The 21,564-nt window shown below is 34.9% G+C and overlaps 1 protein-coding gene across 5 annotated transcripts in view; it reads left to right on the top strand.

Moving 5' to 3' along the window:
• Positions 1 to 13,342, top strand: part of LOC138306333 (palmitoyltransferase ZDHHC9-like) — a 40,787-nt gene extending 27,445 nt beyond the window's left edge. For 3 of the 5 annotated variants that reach the window (XM_069246783.1, XM_069246776.1, XM_069246768.1), the window contains exons 7-11: positions 273 to 382; positions 1,638 to 1,770; positions 1,967 to 2,117; positions 2,716 to 2,766; positions 8,469 to 13,342. In XM_069246783.1, coding sequence (XP_069102884.1) covers positions 273 to 382; positions 1,638 to 1,770; positions 1,967 to 2,117; positions 2,716 to 2,766; positions 8,469 to 8,656 — 633 coding nt within the window. In that variant the 3' untranslated portion in view covers positions 8,657 to 13,342. Of the gene's footprint in view, positions 1 to 272; positions 383 to 1,637; positions 1,771 to 1,966; positions 2,118 to 2,715; positions 2,767 to 4,071; positions 4,117 to 8,468 lie in introns of all 5 variants that reach the window. The other 2 variants (XM_069246799.1, XM_069246791.1) reach the window with 2 other exon arrangements.
• The last annotated feature ends 8,222 nt before the right edge of the window (positions 13,343 to 21,564 follow it).

Below are 21,564 nucleotides of genomic sequence, written 5' to 3'. Positions count from 1 at the left end.
CACTAGTGGAATATCAATATATATATAATCAACGGTGTGTACATATAACCAATGGCCTGAGAGTTGAATAAATCGACACATTGTGGTAGAAGTAATATTATTTCCATTTTAGAGTAAAACTTGCACAGAAACAATTAAATCAAGACATGACTTTGATAACTCCTAGGAGTGCTCTTAACACTACCAGTGTTCTTGTAGCCTAAATTAAGCTGAGCAAACTTTCACATTTCATGTATAAAAATAGAATAAAAGTTTGATCAATTCTTTTTCAGATCAAAGGATCCTTCTCCGCTAAAAGGGGCCAAGAAAATTTCAATCCTTACAGCCAAGGATCCATATTGAAGAACTGTTTAGTCGTTCTTTGTGGACCAACTCCACCCAGGTATAGTCTTCATTACTGTAGAAAATCGGTCCTCTGAAAAATATCGAGCTTAATTAGTTACTTACAAAAGGTATAGTGATCATAACTGTCGCAAATATGTACTATTTAATTAGTTACCTATAAAAGTAACATGCGACCCTTGTTTGGTAAAAAAATCAGTATCAGGTGTAAATTACAATCAGTAACATGTGTAAATCACAATCAGTAACAGGTGTAAATCACAATCAGTAACAGGTGTAAATCACAATCAGGAACAGGTGTAAATCAAAATCAGAAACAGGTGTAAATCACAATCAGTAACAGGTGTAAATCACAATCAGTAACAGGTGTAAATCACAATCAGAAACAGGTGTAAATCACAATCAGTAAAACAGGTGTAAATCACAATCACAGGTGTAAATCACAATCAGTAACAGGTGTAAATCACAATCAGTAACAGGTGTAAATCACAATCAGTAACAGGTGTAAATCACAATCAGTAACAGGTGTAAATCACAATCAGTAACAGGTGTAAAAATCTCAATCAGGAATAGGTGTAAATCACAATCAGTAACATGTGTAAATCACAATCGGTAACAGGTGTAAATCACAATCAGTAACAGGTGTAAATCACAATCAGGAACAGGTGTACATCACAATCAGTAATAGGTGTGAATCACAATCAGTAACAGGTGTAAGTCACAATCAGGAACAGGTGTAAATCACAATCAGTAACAGGTGTAAGTCACAATCAGGAACAGGTGTAAATCACAATCAATAACATGTGTAAATCAAAATGTGTAAATCAAAATCAGGAACACGTGTACATCACAATCAGGAACAAGTGTAAATCACAATCAGGAACAGGTGTAAATCACAATCAGTAACAGGTGTAAATCACAATCAGTAACAGGTGTAAATCACAATCAGTAACAGGTGTAAATCACAATCAGTAACAGGTGTAAAAATCACAATCAGGAATAGGTGTAAATCACAATCAGTAACATATGTAAATCACAATCGGTAACAGGTATCACAATCAGGAACATGATAAATCACAATCAGTAACAGGTGTAAATCACAATCAGTAACAGGTGTAAATCACAATCAGTAACAGGTGTGAATCACAATCAGTAACAGGTGTAAATCACAATCAGTAACAGGTGCTTGTATTAGGATTGAAATAATCGGACTAAAGAAAAAAAAATATTAAAAGAAAAGAGTAAAACAAATGTTATATTATTTAAAGTGTAATTTGAATGTTTGTGTGTTGCAGTTTGCTGGACAGACGAGGTTTCGTTGTGCCAGAACCAAATGAAATCCACTGTGGACTTAGTACCTCAACCGGCAAGGAGAGTAATGCTGTTAATGTGAAACATGAGTATTATGGATCAACAAATGAAACAAAGGTACCTATCTAGTGATAGTCAATGTGCTTCTCTAGGATGTCTGTTGAAATGTCCTAGGCATTGAAAAAAAATCAAATATCATTTAAAACCTTTATTATTACAATAGATATAAATTTCATTCAGAATCTTATTTATAAAATGCACTAACGTAACAGTTAAAAACGTTTCTATTCATAGTCATGTTTTTGTGTTTAAGACCAGCAATGTGGGAACAAACACCAATAGCATGGGGCCAGACCAGGCGTTCCACGGGAGCATTAACGGTGTGGGTCCCGTCACGAAACACAGCATGATCAGTTACCAGGGACCAGATGGCTCCATCAACAATAGACTGCCCCCCATTAATGGTAGGTACCCATCAGTGGAGGAACCTGCCTTAAATCATAGTCGAGAGCTATCTCGGTAACCTTTTTTGGTGATGGTACCTGTCCGGCCAGAGTTTCTTACCTGGTTATTTCCACAAGATGGGGGTGATGAGTATTTTTTTATTAGTTATCCAATCACTGTAAACTATTCAAACCTCTATGGCTGCCATATTGCACCTGACTTCCATAACATTCTGGATTTCACTGATCCAATATAGGTTTAAAGAATTTAAAAAATTACATAATATGCTTTCATTTTGTTTTTCGCCTTCACTAACAAAGTTTTCGACACAATCTGACTTATTCTTTGTTCTTTTTTATAAATAAATGTACTTGGAAATTTACTGTAGTGAGTTATATCACTATAAGATCATTACCGTCAGAAAGTCTAAACAAAACTTCAATGGACAGTCTCAATACAAAGCAACGGTGATGTGTCATAGTCTAGTCATTTGTATTGTCAAGGATCTTTATTCCTTCCGTACTAGTGTTGTGTTGTAAGTACCAAAAACTTGTGGGTTTCTGACGTTTGGTTAGAAGGACCAAATTGAAAACTGTTTTCTGGATTTGTACCTACCAGGTGGGAAGAATCCTTTATGGAATATGACCTTGACCCAACTTAATTACCATGGTAAGTGTGCACTCGGTGCATGTTAGCATGTAATGCCGTTTATTTGGTTTTAAGTACAAAATAAATTTTAATTTTATTGACAAGTTTTTTTGTTTATTTTTAATAATTTTACAGTTTCTGTTAATCATTAAAACTGACACTTTTTTATTTTTGGTTGTAGGGTTGCTTTTGTATCTATAATTATAATTATATAAACTAGATTATACAGTAGTTTACTATTAGCTGTGGATGTTGTAACATACCAGTCAAATCTGCCGAGGTAAATAACAACAATCTGTTATATAATTTCATAATGTTTTGTCAGAGGTTACCTGTTTTTCTGATAGAATATATATGGTATATAAGAATGTATGTGCTTAGGAGATCAGTTTCTTCAGCTGCCCATAAAGACATGTTAAAAGAAAATATTTGATATCTTTATCTTTTATTAATTCAATGTGAAGGACAAGCTTATTACTCAAAGATTCTTAAATTCCATATGAGAAAAATGTTCTATCGTTTACGATCTGGGGGGTTGCTGCCTAAATGTATTTAGATTTGATCTATCCGATTATAATTTTTGAACGACGTCTCTTGCAAGCTGTAAGTCAACGGTGAATTCTGTTATAAGGTAAATACATTGTACAAGCAGATGATATTCCATTGTCTTTAAATAAACCTGACTAATCTATTTGATTTATTATAATATGTTAATTATATCATCACAGTCTCAAAATCTCTTTAAAGAAAAAGATATATTCATTTTCCATATATTCTGTGAAAGTTAATTTAAATAATTGTATTGACTTTAACTTTTGAACAAAAATTAATCAATTGGTACTATAATATCACTATTTTTTTGAGAAACCACTTATTATATACTTCCAGCTTTTCGATCTCCTCAAGCAGATTTGTTATTATATTTATGCACCCATTTCAGTTTTAACACTAAACTCTTTTCCTGTTTAAAGTTTCCCTCACATTCAATAGTTTTTGGTTTAGTTTTGAATATTAGCATAACATTTAATACTTTTTAACTGAAGTCTTTAGGAAGTGATATACAGCTATTGTAATAATACATGTGATATGTAAAATTTAGACTGACATATTACTCGACATATTAGCGGATAACATTTTGTTCAATTGCATATACATTGTATGCATATTTTTGGATTGCTAGTAATGACAATGAGATACTTAGTTTATTTAGTGTGAGATTAAACTGTGTGTGTTATTGTAGCTAGTATGGTGACAATATCTGGGGTAGTAAGATTGGATGTATATGCTTGACAACTATAACATTTTTTTTATAAATACTTTTTCCAGTGGACGGAAACCTTCCTCCTTATTATGGCAATTAGCTGGTATTGGGTATGTCTCCGTATATGTATGTTTACTGAAATCACATATATTTCACAAGTACACAAGGTAGTGTCACTGAATTACAGATGTATTTTCACTACATGTTCTAATGGGTGGGGGATGCCAAGTTTGTCATATTTTACTGCCACAAGCTTACGGCTTGTGTTACTGTTTTAAGAGTTACTTGTGATATGTATGTGATGACCAGCTTTCCAGTGAATGCACCCAGCAGTCCTGCTATTCTGTATTTACACATTATAGAGTTATCCCTCTTGTGGGTACGGGTTGATTGTGAAGTCACGAGTTGATGCTTGTAACTTCATATTTTCAGATAAAACTACGTATTTGCACATAACCAATAACAAATACAAACCCTCAAGAGTAGATCTCCCTGTAATATGTTAAAGCGGAATTATGTCATTTTGTGATGCAGAGCTATCTTTAATCCATCAATTGATTAAATGAAAACGGGTTGGGAGGATGGGGCAGTTTTGTCTTGTCATGTTGCACCCGGATTTCAGATGACTTTGGGGCATTCGTTTGTCGTACAAATATTTCTCGTTTTATTTGTTTGTATCGTGAATGATCCATTAGAAACCCGTACTTTTATCTATTAAAGAAATAGCTCTGCATTATGAAATGATAACATAGGTAATGATGATATGATGCCAATATTTGCTTCCAGTTCATTTTATTCCAGATTCAGCAGTTAATCTTTTGCAATTTTAGTTTTGAGCTTTTTGAAATCTGTGATTATTTCACCATAACTTGGCAAACTTAATGGTTCGAAATGAATTATTAGCACAAAATACCTTGGAAATTTATGTTTTTAGCTGGTGAGCTTATGTCATGGCCCGGCGTCCGTCGTCCGTCCGTCGTCCGTCCGTTGTCCGTCCGTCAACATTTCCTTTAAATCGCTACTCGTCATAGAGTTCTGCATGGATTGTAACCAAATTTGGCCACAAACATCCTTGGGGGAAGGGGAACAGAACTTGTATAAATTTTGGCTCTGACCCCCCGGGGGCAGGAGGGGCGGGGCCCAATAGGGAAAATAAAGGTAAATCCTATAAATCGCTACTTGTCCTAGAGTTCTCCATGGATTGTAACCAAATTTGGCCACAAACATCCTTGGGGGAAGGGGAACAGAACTTGTATAAATTTTGGCTTTGACCCCCTGGGGGCAGGAGGGGCGGGGCCCAATCTGGGAAATAGAGGTAAATCCTATAAAATGCTACTTGTCCTAGAGTTCTGCATGGATTGTAACCAAAATTGGCCACAAACATCCTTGAGGGAAGGGGAACAGAACTTGTATAAATTTTGGCTCTGACCCCCCGGGGGCAGGAGGGGCGGGGCCCAATAGGGGAAATAGAGGTAAATCCTATAAATCGCTACTTGTCCTAGAGTTCTGCATGGATTGTAACCAAATTTGGCCACAAACATCCTTGATGGAAGGGGAACAGAACTTGTATAAATTTTGGCTTTGACCCCCTGGGGGCAGGAGGGGCGGGGCCCAATAGGGGAAATAGAGGTAAATCCTATAAATCGCTACTTGTCCTAGAGTTCTGCATGGATTGTAACCAAATTTGGCCACAAACATCCTTGGGGGAAGGGGGAAAGAACTTGTATAAATTTTGGCTCTGACCCCCCGGGGGCAGGAGGGGCGGGGCCCAATAGGAGAAATAGAGGTAAATCCTATAAATCGCTACTTGTCCTAGAGTTCTGCATGGATTGTAACCAAATTTGGCCACAAATATCCTTGGGGGAAGGGGAACAGAACTTGTATAAATTTTGGCTCTGACCCCCGGGGGTAGGAGGGGCGGGGCCCAATAGGGAAATTCCTATTCAAATTCCTTCAGAAAAGAAACAATGAACCTGTATTCAGAACATTACTTGACATTACAAACCAGGTCAGCGAAACAGGCCCTCTGGGCCTCTTGTTTATCGGTAAAAATAGATAAATATTCATTTCTAGCTATTACTGAAATGCCGAGTGCATGTTTTAAGTTATTTATTTTTGACCCTTTTCATTTACAGTTTTTACATTGATTGCTGTATTTCATGAAATATTTTGATTTGATTTTATGACTGTTTTAACCCATTTGAATTAGTTGTTTATCATTACAGTGTATTTTAGCAAGCTTTCGTGGAGCACCATTTTAAGTTCAGCTCAACTGAACCTCATCAGATGAAATACTTTACTTTGATATAGACCTATTTACTTTCTCTAATCCTACAACAAAAATGATTAATTATACTGTAGTGTTTGATTCATTTTTTAGCTCGCCTATTCGAAGAATAGGGGGAGCTAAAGTTGTCACCCCGGCGTCGGCGTCGGCGTCAGCGTTGGCGTCCCATTTCACATTAAAGTTTTTGAGCAAGTTTCTGTTTCGTCAATTGTTTAAGCTTAAGTCATCATAAATGTTTATGATTTTATTTTCCTAATGTGTATGGATGCTGAACGTGATAATACAACCAATTTGGGGTCCTTTAGGGGTTTTTTGAGTCTGTTAATTTGTCATATTTCCATGTTAAAGTTTTTGAGCAAGTTTCTATTTTGTCAATTGTTTAATTATAAGTCATCATAAATGTTTATGATTTTATTTTCCTAATGTGTATGGATGCTGAACGTGTTAATACAACCAATTTGGGGCCCTTTAGGGGGTTTTTGAGTCTGTTAATTTGTCATATTTCCATGTTTAAATAGTAAATGCTTGAACATCAACTTCTTCTGAATAGGCGAGCTTTGCTGTTCTCCAACAGCTCTTGTTTCTCTAAATCAAGGATTTAAGACCACTTTATTATCAATGGTGGCAATTAAGAGATTTTATTTAGGGAGTTCTTCAAGTAGACAAATTTTATACATTTGTAACTTGTTATCTCTGGTGAGGTTCAAATTACATTGATATTGTACAACACTAAAATATGAAATATTTGTCGTCACAGTTGTATCATATGTTGTTAAGCTTAAGCAGCTGTGGTAGATAGTATTATATCAACAAGAAAGTTCTAGCTGAAGCAGATGTATCAACAAGAAAGTTCTAGCTGAAGCAGAAAGTTCTAACTGAAAGTTCTAGACTTAGCAAATTACTATTGTAGATGTATCAACAAGAAAGTTCTAGCTGGCTGACTGTGGTAGATCGTATTACATTGTAGATGTATCAACAAGAAAGTTCTAGCTGAAGCAGATGTATCAACAAGAAAGTTCTAGCTGAAGCAGAATTAACTGTGGTAGATAGTATTATATGTATCAACAAGAAAGTTCTAGCTGAAGCAGACTTAGCTTTGGTAGATCGTATTATATCAACAAGAAAGTTCAACTTACTTTTACTATATGTCAATGTTATCAAAGATCTTGGCATTAAAGACCTCAACACATTCAGAATATAATAAAATGAAAAAAATAAAAGTGACTGTATGCAGTGCATTGTTTCGATGTTGCCTACTAACTTTATGTTGTATAGCTGATCTATGTCCCAATAGTGAAGCAAAGCTATCATTGTTAGCCCTGCTATTAACTGTTTTTCAGTATTTCTCTCAAACAGTTGTGTTACCTCATCTATAATTTGAATTGGATGAAATGAAAATAGATGACCACCCCAGATAATAGGTCGTACACATTCCTTCTCACACAGATGTGATAAAAAGAAAGTCTCGTAATCAATTCAGATATCTTTTACTGGATGTACTTCATTGCAAAGTTAATTTAACCAAAGTGTTTTAATTTGACTTATTTAATAATTCTTGAAATTTTTAAAGATGCTCCACCGTTGACAAATTATATTTTTTCTGTATCAAAAACAGGAGCAGAAGATAAAAATATTAAAAATAATTAATTGCATCCCGAAAAAAATTCGTGACACTACTTCTTATATGAAATAAAGTACTGATTGCGCATGCACCAAAAGCAAAATAAATTATTGTATATTATGTTTTGACATATTTGACATACATATATATATATGACTTAACACCAATTATTGTTAAAATGATGAGTATCGTTAATGCCCTGTCGGCGGTGGAGCATCTTTAATTGTTTCAGGTTATGTAAATTATTCATACCACATATTGATATCTGCATTCAAATAACAATGTTTTACATTATGACTTTGTGTGGATGTTAAGTTTACTTCTGCATGAGTTTGAGAATTATTAACTATAACTAACAGTAAAAATTATTGTTCTTTTAATTAATAAAATCTTTACCTACTTAGATGCAATCCGTTTGTGTCCATCTCTTGTCTATTGCAGATAAAATGTCTTGATCGCTCTTACCATGTTAGAGGTCTTGTATCTACAAAAGAGAACTATTGTGTTAATATAAAGACCATACTTATATCGTCTATGTTTGTGTGTATTTACAGTGGAGTCGACCCCAGTTACCGAACTAGAACCAGTAGCGAGTGGTCAAACAGAGCCAGAAAATGACGGCGTACAAACTGTAGTATACAGATATCCTCAACAGAGCTCCACCATGAATGGCCAGTGGGATAGTAACAGTAGCGAACAGCATCTTTTCCACAGTGCTAATGTCAACCAGCCTTCCATGTAACACTTTACCCATGTAACAGTTAACCCATGTAACAGTTAACCCATGTAACAGTTCACCCTTACTAAGTAAAGTTAAATCATCAAAGTACTTACAGAAATAATTTCAGATCTACTTAATTTTGTGGTTTCTGGTGTCATTGTAATGAATGATAGTTCTATTGGAAGCTTTTTTGAGAATCCTATCCAGAGCACAGTAGTTTATTGTTTATAGTGTTGAATACTATCTGGAATATGTAGGTGTTACTATGTAGTAAAACATTACAATTGTTATCGTATTTTAACGATACAGTGTTGCTTTTCTTAGTAGTGAGTGCATAAACGGGTTTCCTTTACACAGGTAAAAAGGATATTCTGATTTTTTGTGTATTAATGATTATGATCTTTGGTATCCATGAATACCGTGTAATTTATTTACATTTCAAGTGCATATATATGTATATGTAAATCATGACGATTTTAATTTCTCAATAGCTATCCAGCTTTAATGTTTTATATGTTCCGTGTCTGTCCCCACCTATTATTTATTCAAAGTGTTATACTTAGTATGTAGTACAGTTATTCAGAAATAAAAGGTTATTGCCAGATCTCTAATTAGTAATTTAATGGTAGACATGCTAATATTTGGCTCATCGAAGTATTAGACGGACATTATATAGTATTCCGAAAGGGTAGCATTTATCCAGAGCATGCTATAAAGGCCAGATATAAAATGTTCTTGTTCATTATAATGTTACCATAATTGGATGTATCTCGAGCTCAATAGTTATTGTAAAAAAGATTAGAAAATAGTGTAACTACTGTGCCAACAAGGGGAGTTAAGTGGAGCTGAACTATTATCCATGACAGTGACGGTCCTGTGTCTTTCTCATGTTGCTGTCGGTCCATTAAATAGATATAACGGTTACTGCAATTATAATTTTAAGAAAGGGAATCCGGTTATAAGAAGTATTTAGATCATGGGTATATAGTTCATAACATCAACTGTATTTTGGCTTCACTTCAGTCAGTGAACTGTTGGAATTTCTTAGTTCCGAGATTTCAGAGATAGTTAACCGTAGGCATTGGTTGGAATAAGCATAGAATAAAACTTCTTGTATGTAACCTATCTCCAGAAAATGATATTCAAATTATAGGAGTATAATTTTATTTCAACCCACAATGTTGTGTTTCTATTTAAAGATATACTTTTCCCTTTTCAATGAAGTTGCAGAACTCTTATAATAAGTGGGAATTCGGCGTTTTTCCTGACCACCTTTTAAGGGAATTATATTGACAAAGTGAATTGATAAAACATGAACATTGTGATATATTTCTAATGATACCAATTTTCTTTAGCTTGTATTTTGTGTCATAACGTGAAACGTTCTTATTTTTTTTCTTTTTATACTTGTGATCAATTTTATAATGTGAATATTTTGTGTTTGAAATGGCAAACGCTTTCGTTTGCATGAAAAATCAATTATAAAATCATGTTTTTATCCTACGTAAAGCGAATGCTTGTGACAGTCAACTTGTGTGGTTATTTGTTTCAATGTGAAAGGAACTGAAAAGTGAAATCCCTTTTTATATTGGAGATAATTTAATTTGTACAAAGTATAAATCAAAACAGCTTCCGTAAAACAGACATAAAGGTGATTTCTTTTGTAATTGTTTGATGAACAAATTTTTGTTTTAATTTTCTGGACTGGATTTCTACAAATCATCAAGCATTGACCGCCTGGTGGTATATATTGAACTTGTGGATATTGCTTCGGATCGTCAAGGTACTGTTGTAAAGTGGACAGCTAACATTATTCCTTTGGCTGTATATAGCATGTCGGTGGTCTAGATCTATATAGTGTCTGTTGCTATAGGAATGTTTTCTCTTTCTGTACTGGGTAATTATGGTGATATTTATTATATTATCAGTTTTAAACCATCCGTTGATGGATTAGACATGGTCATTATTACAGTCTAAGTTGTACATTATTCGGAACTAAAACAACATCGTGTTGTAAGTTTTATACAGAACTAAGACTACTATTAAAGCCTAGGGTCGTCACCCATTGTTGGACCATTGTTATAATGTATATAAGTATATCTAACCAACACTAAAATTATCACCTGATCACCACGTGCTGTAAACGTTTTTACCTTCACCTCATCAAAGCTAGTGAACATCGTTTGTTTCATCGTTTTGTTTACACGGTATATAATGTACGTTTTCTGGACGGGGATCCAGCGGAATGACACATCAAATGCGTTTTATAGATTTGGAGCTAAAAGATCTCTAAAAGTGTAGTGTGAAAGAACAAAAGTATCATTATCATTTTTGAGTCGATAGAAACGTCTGAATATCTCCGATACCATTTATAATTTTTTTATCAAAAAGCTTTAAAAAATCAGACCTAGTTCTGTCCAAATATCAGCGTAATCTGTTAGACATGATTTTATTGTTGATTTAAAGGCACGTGCAATGTTTGTTCTTGTGATTGCATTACTGGAGAAAAAACATCTTTTATAATCCGAATTTCTACTTCTAGTCATTTGTAGATCGAGATACATCGTTCATTCTTCAAAAGTTTGATACGAAGAAAAGGACACCAGTTATTGGATTAATTGAAACTAATTTGGTTTGGAGTCACAGGGTAGCCATTCATCTTTTGTGTTTTGTATAAAAATTTAAAATACATAATGTATTTGCAGTTCACACCAATTTCGGAAACTTTTGTTTTTGGCATTGTTTAAGACAACTTTCATTAGATAATTACAGTTCATAAACTACTTGTAAGTAAAGTGGCTTAACTTTTCACGTTTGACGTGTGTAAGTATTATAATATCTTATATTTCTGTGGATAACTATTTAACTGAATGTTGTAAAAATCATAAATCTTGTATGAAAATGATAAGCTTTATCGAGATGTTGCATAAATGTATGTGGTTAACTTTGCAAGCATTACTGTTATAACTTTTCCATCAGTTAACATATAGAAACGTACTTTTCACTCATAACATTTCTTTTACTGCTGTTAAAAGCAGACTCATTTGAATTTGCATTTCTAAAACATTCCATTTGGATTGAAAAAGTTGACAGGCTTTTATAATCTACCATGCAACATATGACCACATAAAAGAAAGAAATTCGTGTGGGTTACTAACATTTAATTACTAAACGGAGCTCGTGCTATAAAGGGTGGGTTACTAACATTTAATGACTAAACGGAGCTCGTGCTATAGGCTCAGGTTGAGCGAGGAAATCATTTTGGTTATTCAGGAAGTTTCATAATTCATATTTTCTTTTATATGTACAAAATTTGCCATACAATGTATGCGTTATCTTTAGTTTGTAAAAACGTTTATCTTCCTAGTTCAAATAATGAGATATCACAGCTTATACATTGTAGTTACCGTGGTTGTTCAGAATATGATATATACATTATACCTAGAAATTAATATGTTGATTGAATGACCTGTTCTCAACTTCATTTGTTCTGTTACAGATATAGAAAATGTTATTTTTTCGGGTTAGCAGATTTAAGATTAATATGCAAATATTGCATTATATATTTGAGATGAATCCAATCTTTGAACTTGCAAAAAATCAAATCCTGTCAAGATTAACTATAGTTATAATAAATTTCAAATGTGTTTTTACAGTACCAAATTAATTAAACAGTAAATATATGTTGTATTTAGTAAACGCGATATAGGCTAAAAGAGTTATCCCCCTTCCACTACGGTGGCGATTTTTGTGCAGGACTGGACACCTGACACCAATATTTCTTTAAATGAAACAATATTTTGTACGTTATGTATATTGGCGTTTGTATCTGTTATATAATTTTGTCAAGCGTATTCTTTTCTTGTGAATTAACCATCTAATTGGTTAAGTCTTTGCACAGTTAATTATGTACACAACTTTAAATTTAACCCATTATAAAGATATATTACATTTAAGTATATAAATACTTTGTAAAACTACGTTGTATTGGAGCAATGTATAGAAATGTAAAAAATTGTATCAATAGCATTGGTTGACTAAAGGCGAATTTCTTACAGTGTTCTCCTAGGTCAAATGTCATGGTGATTTTTTTCTTTTATTCAACCTCCCATGTAAACCCCGATATCCAATTTAAAACGGGGATGTCAAATCTTGATGTGAAATAACAGTTGAATTAAATAGCGATAGAAAAATCTCGTTTACAATGTCAAGAGCTGGTCTTCGTTGATTGATATCCTCCAAACGAAGTTTCTCAGAGAATATTCAGTCTGTAAGTCATACTTTATGTAAAACTTAGATACGATAATCGTAAATGGTTAAGATGTTTTGATTGCCGTTAGGATTGCTGCTATTGAATGGTTGATATTAAGACATTGATAAAGGTTTGTCATTGAATTGAAAGAAAATCATAGTTGTTCTGACGGGACGTCAAATACCGAAACTTGGTTACAGTACATATACAGTAAATGTAGTATATATATATATGTGTGTCCTTCAATGTGGGTAGTAAAACAAGTCACACCAGAATCGTCCCATTGAATGTGTGTGTCCTGGCGCCTAGATATATCAGCCCTGTTGTACTGTGTCCACGTGTCTGGCTTGTCGTAAAACCACTGTCATTATTCGGCCATCTTGTGATCAGTAAATGTTTGTGTAAAATGCATCTTTACTGGCATTGAATGAAATAAACATGATTTATAAAACAAACCCAATTTCTGTTTTCTCTGTCTGCAGCAGTGAAGCAGTGTACAGTCTTTGCAATTGCCTTACCAAGAGCTACTGTCACTTAAGGACGATCTATAATATACAATATGTATATTGTTCCTTGTAATCAGTACTTACTTGATAGTGCTATATTTAGGTACATTTGAAGACTTGTAGATGACGCATGATCCATCAGCTTTAATTCTGATGATTATCTACTCCGGGTATGGATTGACGTTGTGTTGAATGATTAGGGAAACCAAAAGAAAACATATTGTGCGACTGAAAATTTAAATTGTAACAAGCGATCCCAGAGTGATCTTGGCGCCTACCAAAGAATGATACAAACTTTAATTATCAAAATCCAAGATGGCCATCTTGTTGACCGATCGCTCCCAAAACGCAATATGCACAACTCTGAGAAAAAGCGGTAACAAGAAATGTTAACGGAGGCACGGATCACGGACGAAAAGCGATTTAAATAGCCCGCCATCTGATGATGGTCTACTAAAAATGTAAATCCTTGATATCGTACAAAAGATCTATACCACAGTTACTCTCCATGTTAAATATCACGATAGGCTTTGGTTAGTGCTCCAAGTCCTTTAGAGCCTGACGGTCATTTTAAGATGTGCCAGATTAAGATATAGGGTGGGTCTGGATTATAAAGAGAAAACACATCTATATATGTGTCAGTCCTCAGCAACTCCTCAATATAGGTCAGTAAACCTCACCAACTAGAGACAGAGGGCTAGTGGTAAAATATCCGACACCTTTTATTACTCCTACAAAAAATCCATTATACTCTCAAGGATGGTGTTAGAAAATCCGACGCATTTTATTAGCTCACCTGGCCCGAAGGGCCGGTGAGCTTATGTCATGGCTCCGTCGTCCGTCTGTCCGTCAACATTTCCTTTAAATCGCTACTAGTCATAGAGTTCTGCATGGATTTTAACCAAATTTGGCCACAAACATCCTTGGGGGGAGGGGAACAGAACTTGTATAAATTTTGGCTCTGACCCCCCGGGGACAGGAGGGGTGGGGCCCAATAGTGGAAATTTAGGTAAATCCTATAAATCGCTACTTGTTCTAGAGTTCTGCATGGATTGTAACCAAATTTGGCCAGGAACATCCTAGGGGGAAGGGGAACAGAACTTGTATAAATTTTTGCTCTGACCCCCTGGGGACAAGAGGGGCGGGGCCCAATAGGGGAAATTGAGGTAAATCCTATAAATCGCTACTTGTCCTAGAGTTCTGCATGGATTGAAACCAAATTTGGCCAGAAACATCCTTGGGGGAAGGGGAACAGAACTTGTATAAATTTTGGCTCTGACCCCCCAGGGACAGGAGGGGCGGGGCCCAATAGGGGAAATTGAGGTAAATCCTATAAATCTCTACTTGTCCTAGTGTTCTGCATGGATTGTAACCAAATTTGGCCAGAAACATCCTTGGGGGAAGGGGAACAGAACTTGTATAAATTTTGGCTCTGACCCCCCGGGGACAGGAGGGGCGGGGCCCAATAAGGGAAATTGAGGTAAATCCTATAAATCACTACTTGTCCTAGTGTTCTGCATGGATTGTAACCAAATTTGGCCAGAAACATCCTTGGGGGAAGGGGAACAGAACTTGTATAAATTTTGGCTCTGACCCCCCGGGGACAGGAGGGGTGGGGCCCAATAGTGGAAATTTAGGTAAATCCTATAAATCGCTACTTGTTCTAGAGTTCTGCATGGATTGTAACCAAATTTGGCCAGGAACATCCTAGGGGGAAGGGGAACAGAACTTGTATAAATTTTTGCTCTGACCCCCTGGGGACAGGAGGGGTGGGGCCCAATAGGGGAAATAGAGGTAAATCCTATAAATCGCTACTTGTCCTAGAATTCTGCATGGATTGTAACCAAATTTAGCCAGAAACATTCTTAGGGGAATAGGAACAGAACTTATATAAATTTTGGCTCTGACCCCCCGGGGGCAGGAGGGGCGGGCCCAATAGGGGAAATAGAGGTAAATCCTATAAATCGCTACTTGTCCTAGAGTTCTGCATGGATTGAAACCAAATTTGGCCAGAAACATCCTTGGGGGAAGGGGAATAGAACTTGTATAAATTTTGGATCTGACCCCCTGGGGGCAGGAGGGGCGGGGCCCAATAGGGAAATTTAGGTAAATCCTATAAATCGCTACTAGTCTTAGAGTTCTGCTTGGATTTTAACCAAATTTGGCCCAGAAACATCCTTGGGGTTAACAGAATTCCTATAATTTTTGGCTTTCACCCCCTTGAGCAGAAAGAGTGGGGCCCAATAGGGGAATTAGAGGTAAATATTCAAATTCCTTCAGAAAAGAAACAATGAACCTTACTAGGCATTACAAACCAGGTGAGCGATACAGGCCCTCTGGGCCTCTTGTTTCTTGTACAAAATCATCCCCAATATTCTCTAGGATGGTGGTAAAATATCCGACACCTCTTACTCCTACAAAAACATCCACTGTACTCTGTAGGATGGTGTTAGAAAATCGGACACCTTTTATTACTTCTACAAAAACATTCCCAATACTCTCTAGGTTGGTGGTAAAATATTCGACATCTTTTATTACTCCTACAAAACATCCACTGTACTCTCTAGGATGGTGTTAGAAAATCAGATACCTTTTATTACTCCTACAAAAACATCCACTATACTCTCTAGGATGGTGTTAGAAAATCCGACACCTATTATTACTACTACAAAAACATCCACTGTTCTCTCTATGATGGTGTTAGAAAATCTAGATGGTGTTAGAAAATCAGACACTTTATTTTATCAATCTCTAAAAAACATCCACTATGCTCTCTAGGATGGTGTTAGAAAATCCGACACCTTTTATTACTACTACAAAAACATCCACTATGCTCTCTCTATGATGGTGTTAGAAAATCAGACAACTTTTATCACTACTACAAAAACATCCACTATGCTCTCTAGGATGGTGTTAGAAAATCCGACACCTATTATTACTACTACAAAAACATCCACTATGCTCTCTAGGATGGTGTTAGAAAATCCGACACCTATTATTACTACTACAAAAACATCCACTGTTCTCTCTAGGATGGTGTTAGAAAATCAGACACCTTTTATTACTACTACAAAAACATCCACTATGCTCTCTAGGATGGTGTTAGAAAATCCGACACCTATTATTACTACTACAAAAACATCCACTATTCTCTCTAGGATGGTGTTAGAAAATCCGACACCTATTATTACTACTACAAAAACATCCACTGTACTCTCTAGGATGGTGTTAGAAAATCAGACACATTTTATTTCTTGTACAAAAACATCCACTTTACTCTCTAGGATGGTGGTAAAATATCCGACACCTCTTACTCCTACAAAAACATCCACTATGCTCTCTAGGATAGTGTTAGAAAATCAGACACATTTTATTTCTTGTACAAAAACATCCACTTTACTCTCTAGGATGGTGGTAAAATATCAGACACCTTTTATTTCTTGTACAAAAACATTCACTATACTCTCTAGGATGGTGTTAGAAAATCCGACACCTATTATTACTACTACAAAAACATCCACTGTACTCTCTAGGATGGTGGTTAAAAATCAGACAACTTTTATTACTACTACAAAAACATCCACTATACTCTCAAAGATGGAAAACTATTTGGCCTTTAAATATATTTAGCACTATACATTACCATATGACATCAGTTGATTTCAAAAGTTTTATCAAGATATACATCTAACAATATTATATACATTAGGAAATAATAGTAAAACATTCAAGAGATCCCAGAGGGATCTTGGCGCTCATCAAAGAAAGATCTTTGTCTGACAATGGAAACAGGGATCTTTTCCTCCTTTTCAAACTTTTTGAACATACTACATATAAAATTTGAGACAGATCTCTTCAGTACTTGAAATAGAAGAAATAGCAGTAACAAAAATCAACGATGAAATCTAAGATGGCAGCCGGTTAGCCTTCTTGTTGATCGATCAGTCCCAAAAGACATTATGCACAACTAGGTCCCAAGGGGAACCTACGTCTGGAATTCGAGAGAGATCTCTTCAGTAATTTCTGAGAAATAACGGTAACTTTCAAAATCAAAAATGGCTGCCTGACGCATTATGCACAACTAGGGCCCTAGGGGAGCATACAGATGAAATTTGAGACAAATCCCTTCATTACTTTATGAGAAATAGTGATAACAAATAACCATCAAAATCAAAGATGGCTGCCTGGCGGCCATCTTGTTGGTCGATTGGTACCAAAATGCAATATGCACAACTAGGGCACTAGGGGAACCTAAACATATGAAATTCGAGAAAGATCCTTTTAGTACTTTATGAGAAATAGCAATAACAAACATTAACTATCAAAAGCCAAGATGGCTACCTGGTAGCCATCTTGTTGAGCGATCGGTCCCAAAACGCAATATGCACAACTAGCGCCCTAGGGAAACCTACATATGAAATTTGATAATAATCCCTTCAGTACTTTCTGAGAAATAGCGATAACAAATTTTAACTATCAAAATCAAAGATGGCTACCTGGCGGCCATCTTGTTGACTCATTTATCCAAAAATGCAATACGCATAACTAGGGCCCTAGGGGAGCATACCTATAAAATTTGAGAAAGATCCCTTCAGCACGTTTTGAGAAATAGCGATAACAAGAATTGTTAACGGACAGAAGGACGGACGGACGCCGACCACGGACGAAAAGCGATTTGAATAGCCCACCATCTGATGGTGGGCTCAAAATAGGATGTTAAGTTGGAGACACCATGAACGGCTTTACAATGTACTGCACATATGCATATGATGAACCATTATGCTTGTGAACAGAGGCATCGTCTTAAAGAATGAGGTATGCATTTTACCTTTTCGACACCCAGTTCAGTTGTCCTTGTGCTTTTTTCTTCATTATCATCATTTTCCTGAATAAAGAAAATTATTTTGATTATCAATAGAATGCATATTGCAAATTCTAGAACATTTTTTTTCATACTACATGTACATTTACTTGGTGTATTATTGGTGTGTTTCTCTAAACAGAAAATTATAAGAAATGAGTCATTATATAACTAAATATTCTTATCGTGTTAATTGTCGCACACGCTTTCTATAAATAGATTATAGTCTACCTGCAGTCAATTTATCATACCTATTATCATTGTTTACTGTGGGTGTAGTGTCACAGCGGGGCACGCGACTCATTACAGGTATATAAAGTAGCCCTGCAGGAGACCTAACCCCACCAGACAGGATACGTATTGATGCCAAATCGGACAGAAATAGGACTGACGAGTGTGACTAGCGAAATCGAACAGTGTAATCATTATATGTAACTAGGGTTATTGTAACATAATCATTATATGTAACTAGGGTTATTGTAACATAATCATTATATGTAACTAGGGTTATTGTAACAGTGTAATCATTATATGTAACTAGGGTTATTGTAACATAATCATTATATGTAACTAGGGTTATTGTAACATAATCATTATATGTAACTAGGGTTATTGTAACAGGATATTTCGCCAGTTTGAACGTCAATGAAATTGTAAAAACTGTGAAAATCGCATAGGTGTAAACGGAGTAAACGGAAAATAAAAAAAAAATGAATGAACTCAACAATATCCGTTTAAATGTTTACTTGTACACTGTATGATAGAGGTGAGCTTTCAGAAGCTCGAACGGGTTAAACTAGTGATTGTTCCTTATCCCATACATATCTCATCCGGATACAACCGACTTCCTTGGTCATTTCAAGTTCACATCTAGATTGTGTAAGAAAACTTGGAAGTGGTAACTAGGGCAGCCATCGCTAAAACTGAAGACTCATTGTCTTCCAGAACAGCTGGTCCTTATGTCCTTACCACAGTTGCTTCCATCACCAAACCCTGTATAACAAAAGTTCTGATATGAAAATATCTAAAAAGAATTAAAAATTGAAAACAAAAATTGCGGAGTATCAAATCTAATCAATTAAACGTGTTCTTTTTTTCCGAAACCTGTTTGACAACCAGCATATTTTATTATGAAAGTGGTGGCCATTATTTAAAGGGTGAAAGATGCATGCAAGTAATTGAAAAACCATAAATGTTTCTGTATGGATGACCGATCAGGAATAGGTTTAAATTTATTTCAAAAGGAACTATAATCTACTCAAGTATGTATCTTCATAAACAATCGAAGCATTTCGCTCAAAAGTTCAAATCGATTTCGCTGAACTGTCATGTTTTAGTGCTTCATTTTGTATTATTTTAGATTCTCAATTTGAATAAAATAATTTACTTTTAATTAAAACAATTTGGGGATGATGTACATTTACTTTGCCTGTGATCATTTAGATTAAAATATGATAATTTAGAGCGATTGTTTAAAGTTTCAAAAGCGTTTTTTATCGCTATTTTCGTTGATATCACGGGAATATCATGTGTAAAACTAAGATATTCACGTGTTAATCGTAAATTATGCCCAACACACATTAACGATGGTGCAAATAATATCTGTAAATAGTAACACGTTTAAGCTCATGGTCAAATGTTGATATATCCTCTATCTTATACACTGTATATAATCCGTGGTAGACCAATAACAGACTAAAGTTTATATACCTGTTTCCAGTTACCTGTTTACAGAAAAATAGCAACATCTGACGTCAAATAAACACCAACAAATAGAATACCGTCACGCAAGCCAATCATTAGTATTAAACAGCTGATTCATGGGAGTGAAACGAATTTAATTTATTTTTCTCATTATATATCGATTTCTTGTTGTTTCGCTCCTTAGTTTGTTTTTGTTTATCTTATTGACTCTTTTTATTTTTTGAATTAAGAATTAGAAAACATGTTTATGAAATTGTTTTGTTGTATTTGTAAAATTCCGCCTCATAATGGCGTTTAATTACAAGTAATGGCAACAAAATGATAATTACTTCTTTGTATTCGCCGTCAGTTCTCAGTATGAAAATAGTAAATACCACTCAGTAACATGACCGAAAACTGATTCCACAGGGAAAACATAAACCATAAATATATATGAATTCCTGTTGCTATGTTGCTATATAACTTCAGTAATCGACATCTTTAGTGGACATCATAAATGTTTTCCTATACTTGAAACTGTAACAGTATCGATAAATGTATTTTAATAGTGAAATATTCTGCATACACAGGAAGATGAGACAACCCTACATAAATCATCATACAGTATAACATCAACAAACAAACAATGTTAAATAGTTATGTTTGTATAACTTAATGACAATAACATACCTTTTATAAAGTCGATAAGACAACACTGGTAATGCTCGTAAACACGTTATAGAAGAAACACCAGAAAGAGACTTTAATATTTCATGGACAATAATATGTGTGTAATAGATTACCCGTCTATCCTTGGTTCTTACTTATCTATGTCTCCTCCTCCTTCACTGTTGGTATTAAGTTAGTTGTCTTCATCTGTTGTTCAAATCGCTGCTACCTTCACTTTTAATGTCTTTGTTTTGATCATACTTCATTCAGATGTTTTTTGACGATCAGAAAGCTTAAAGTTGTTTAAACATGTTTTATTAACTCATAGCTCATCATTTATATAGCCCTGGAATAAAACAAAAATGGAATATGCGTTCGGAGAATAAAAACTGACCACAAATACGCGGGACTCCATTTTAATACTGTTAGTTTTATATCCATAATCATTTGTCACAATTGTGTATGAATATTTCTTTTTCTGAACCATCTTAAAAGTAGAGCATATCTGAAATAAAAAAAAAGTATATAGAAATGAACTATCAAAGCAGAAACAGATTTTCATCAGTATTTTGTAATGTTTAACACTTTGGAAATGTTTTGTATAGTTATCAATCGATCAATAAGAAAAGCAAATTATTGTTACCATGGTGACTTAGTCAGAAGAATTATGTACAACATTGTATTGCAATATAAAAGTTATAATCACAACAATATCAGATTATAACTTCAAAATGTTTGTTCGTATAGGGAGACTTAGTCACATACCCAGAATCTAGTCTTATGAGTAAATACTGACACATTAATTGAAGAATGGAACGAAGTACGTACAATCTTCCAAACGAAACAAGACCATCAGATTTACATTAAAATGTCCAGGTAATTTTAAATAATAACCTGGATGAAGTCATTACACCCCTTGGAATGTCAACAAGTGTAGACCTTTGACTTAAATTTAATC

Source organism: Argopecten irradians, chromosome 1, assembly GCF_041381155.1.
Source record: "Argopecten irradians isolate NY chromosome 1, Ai_NY, whole genome shotgun sequence".
NCBI classification, from domain to species: domain Eukaryota; kingdom Metazoa; phylum Mollusca; class Bivalvia; order Pectinida; family Pectinidae; genus Argopecten; species Argopecten irradians.
The sequence above is the reverse complement of the archived record's forward strand: the minus strand, read 5'-3'. Positions and strand labels throughout refer to the sequence as shown.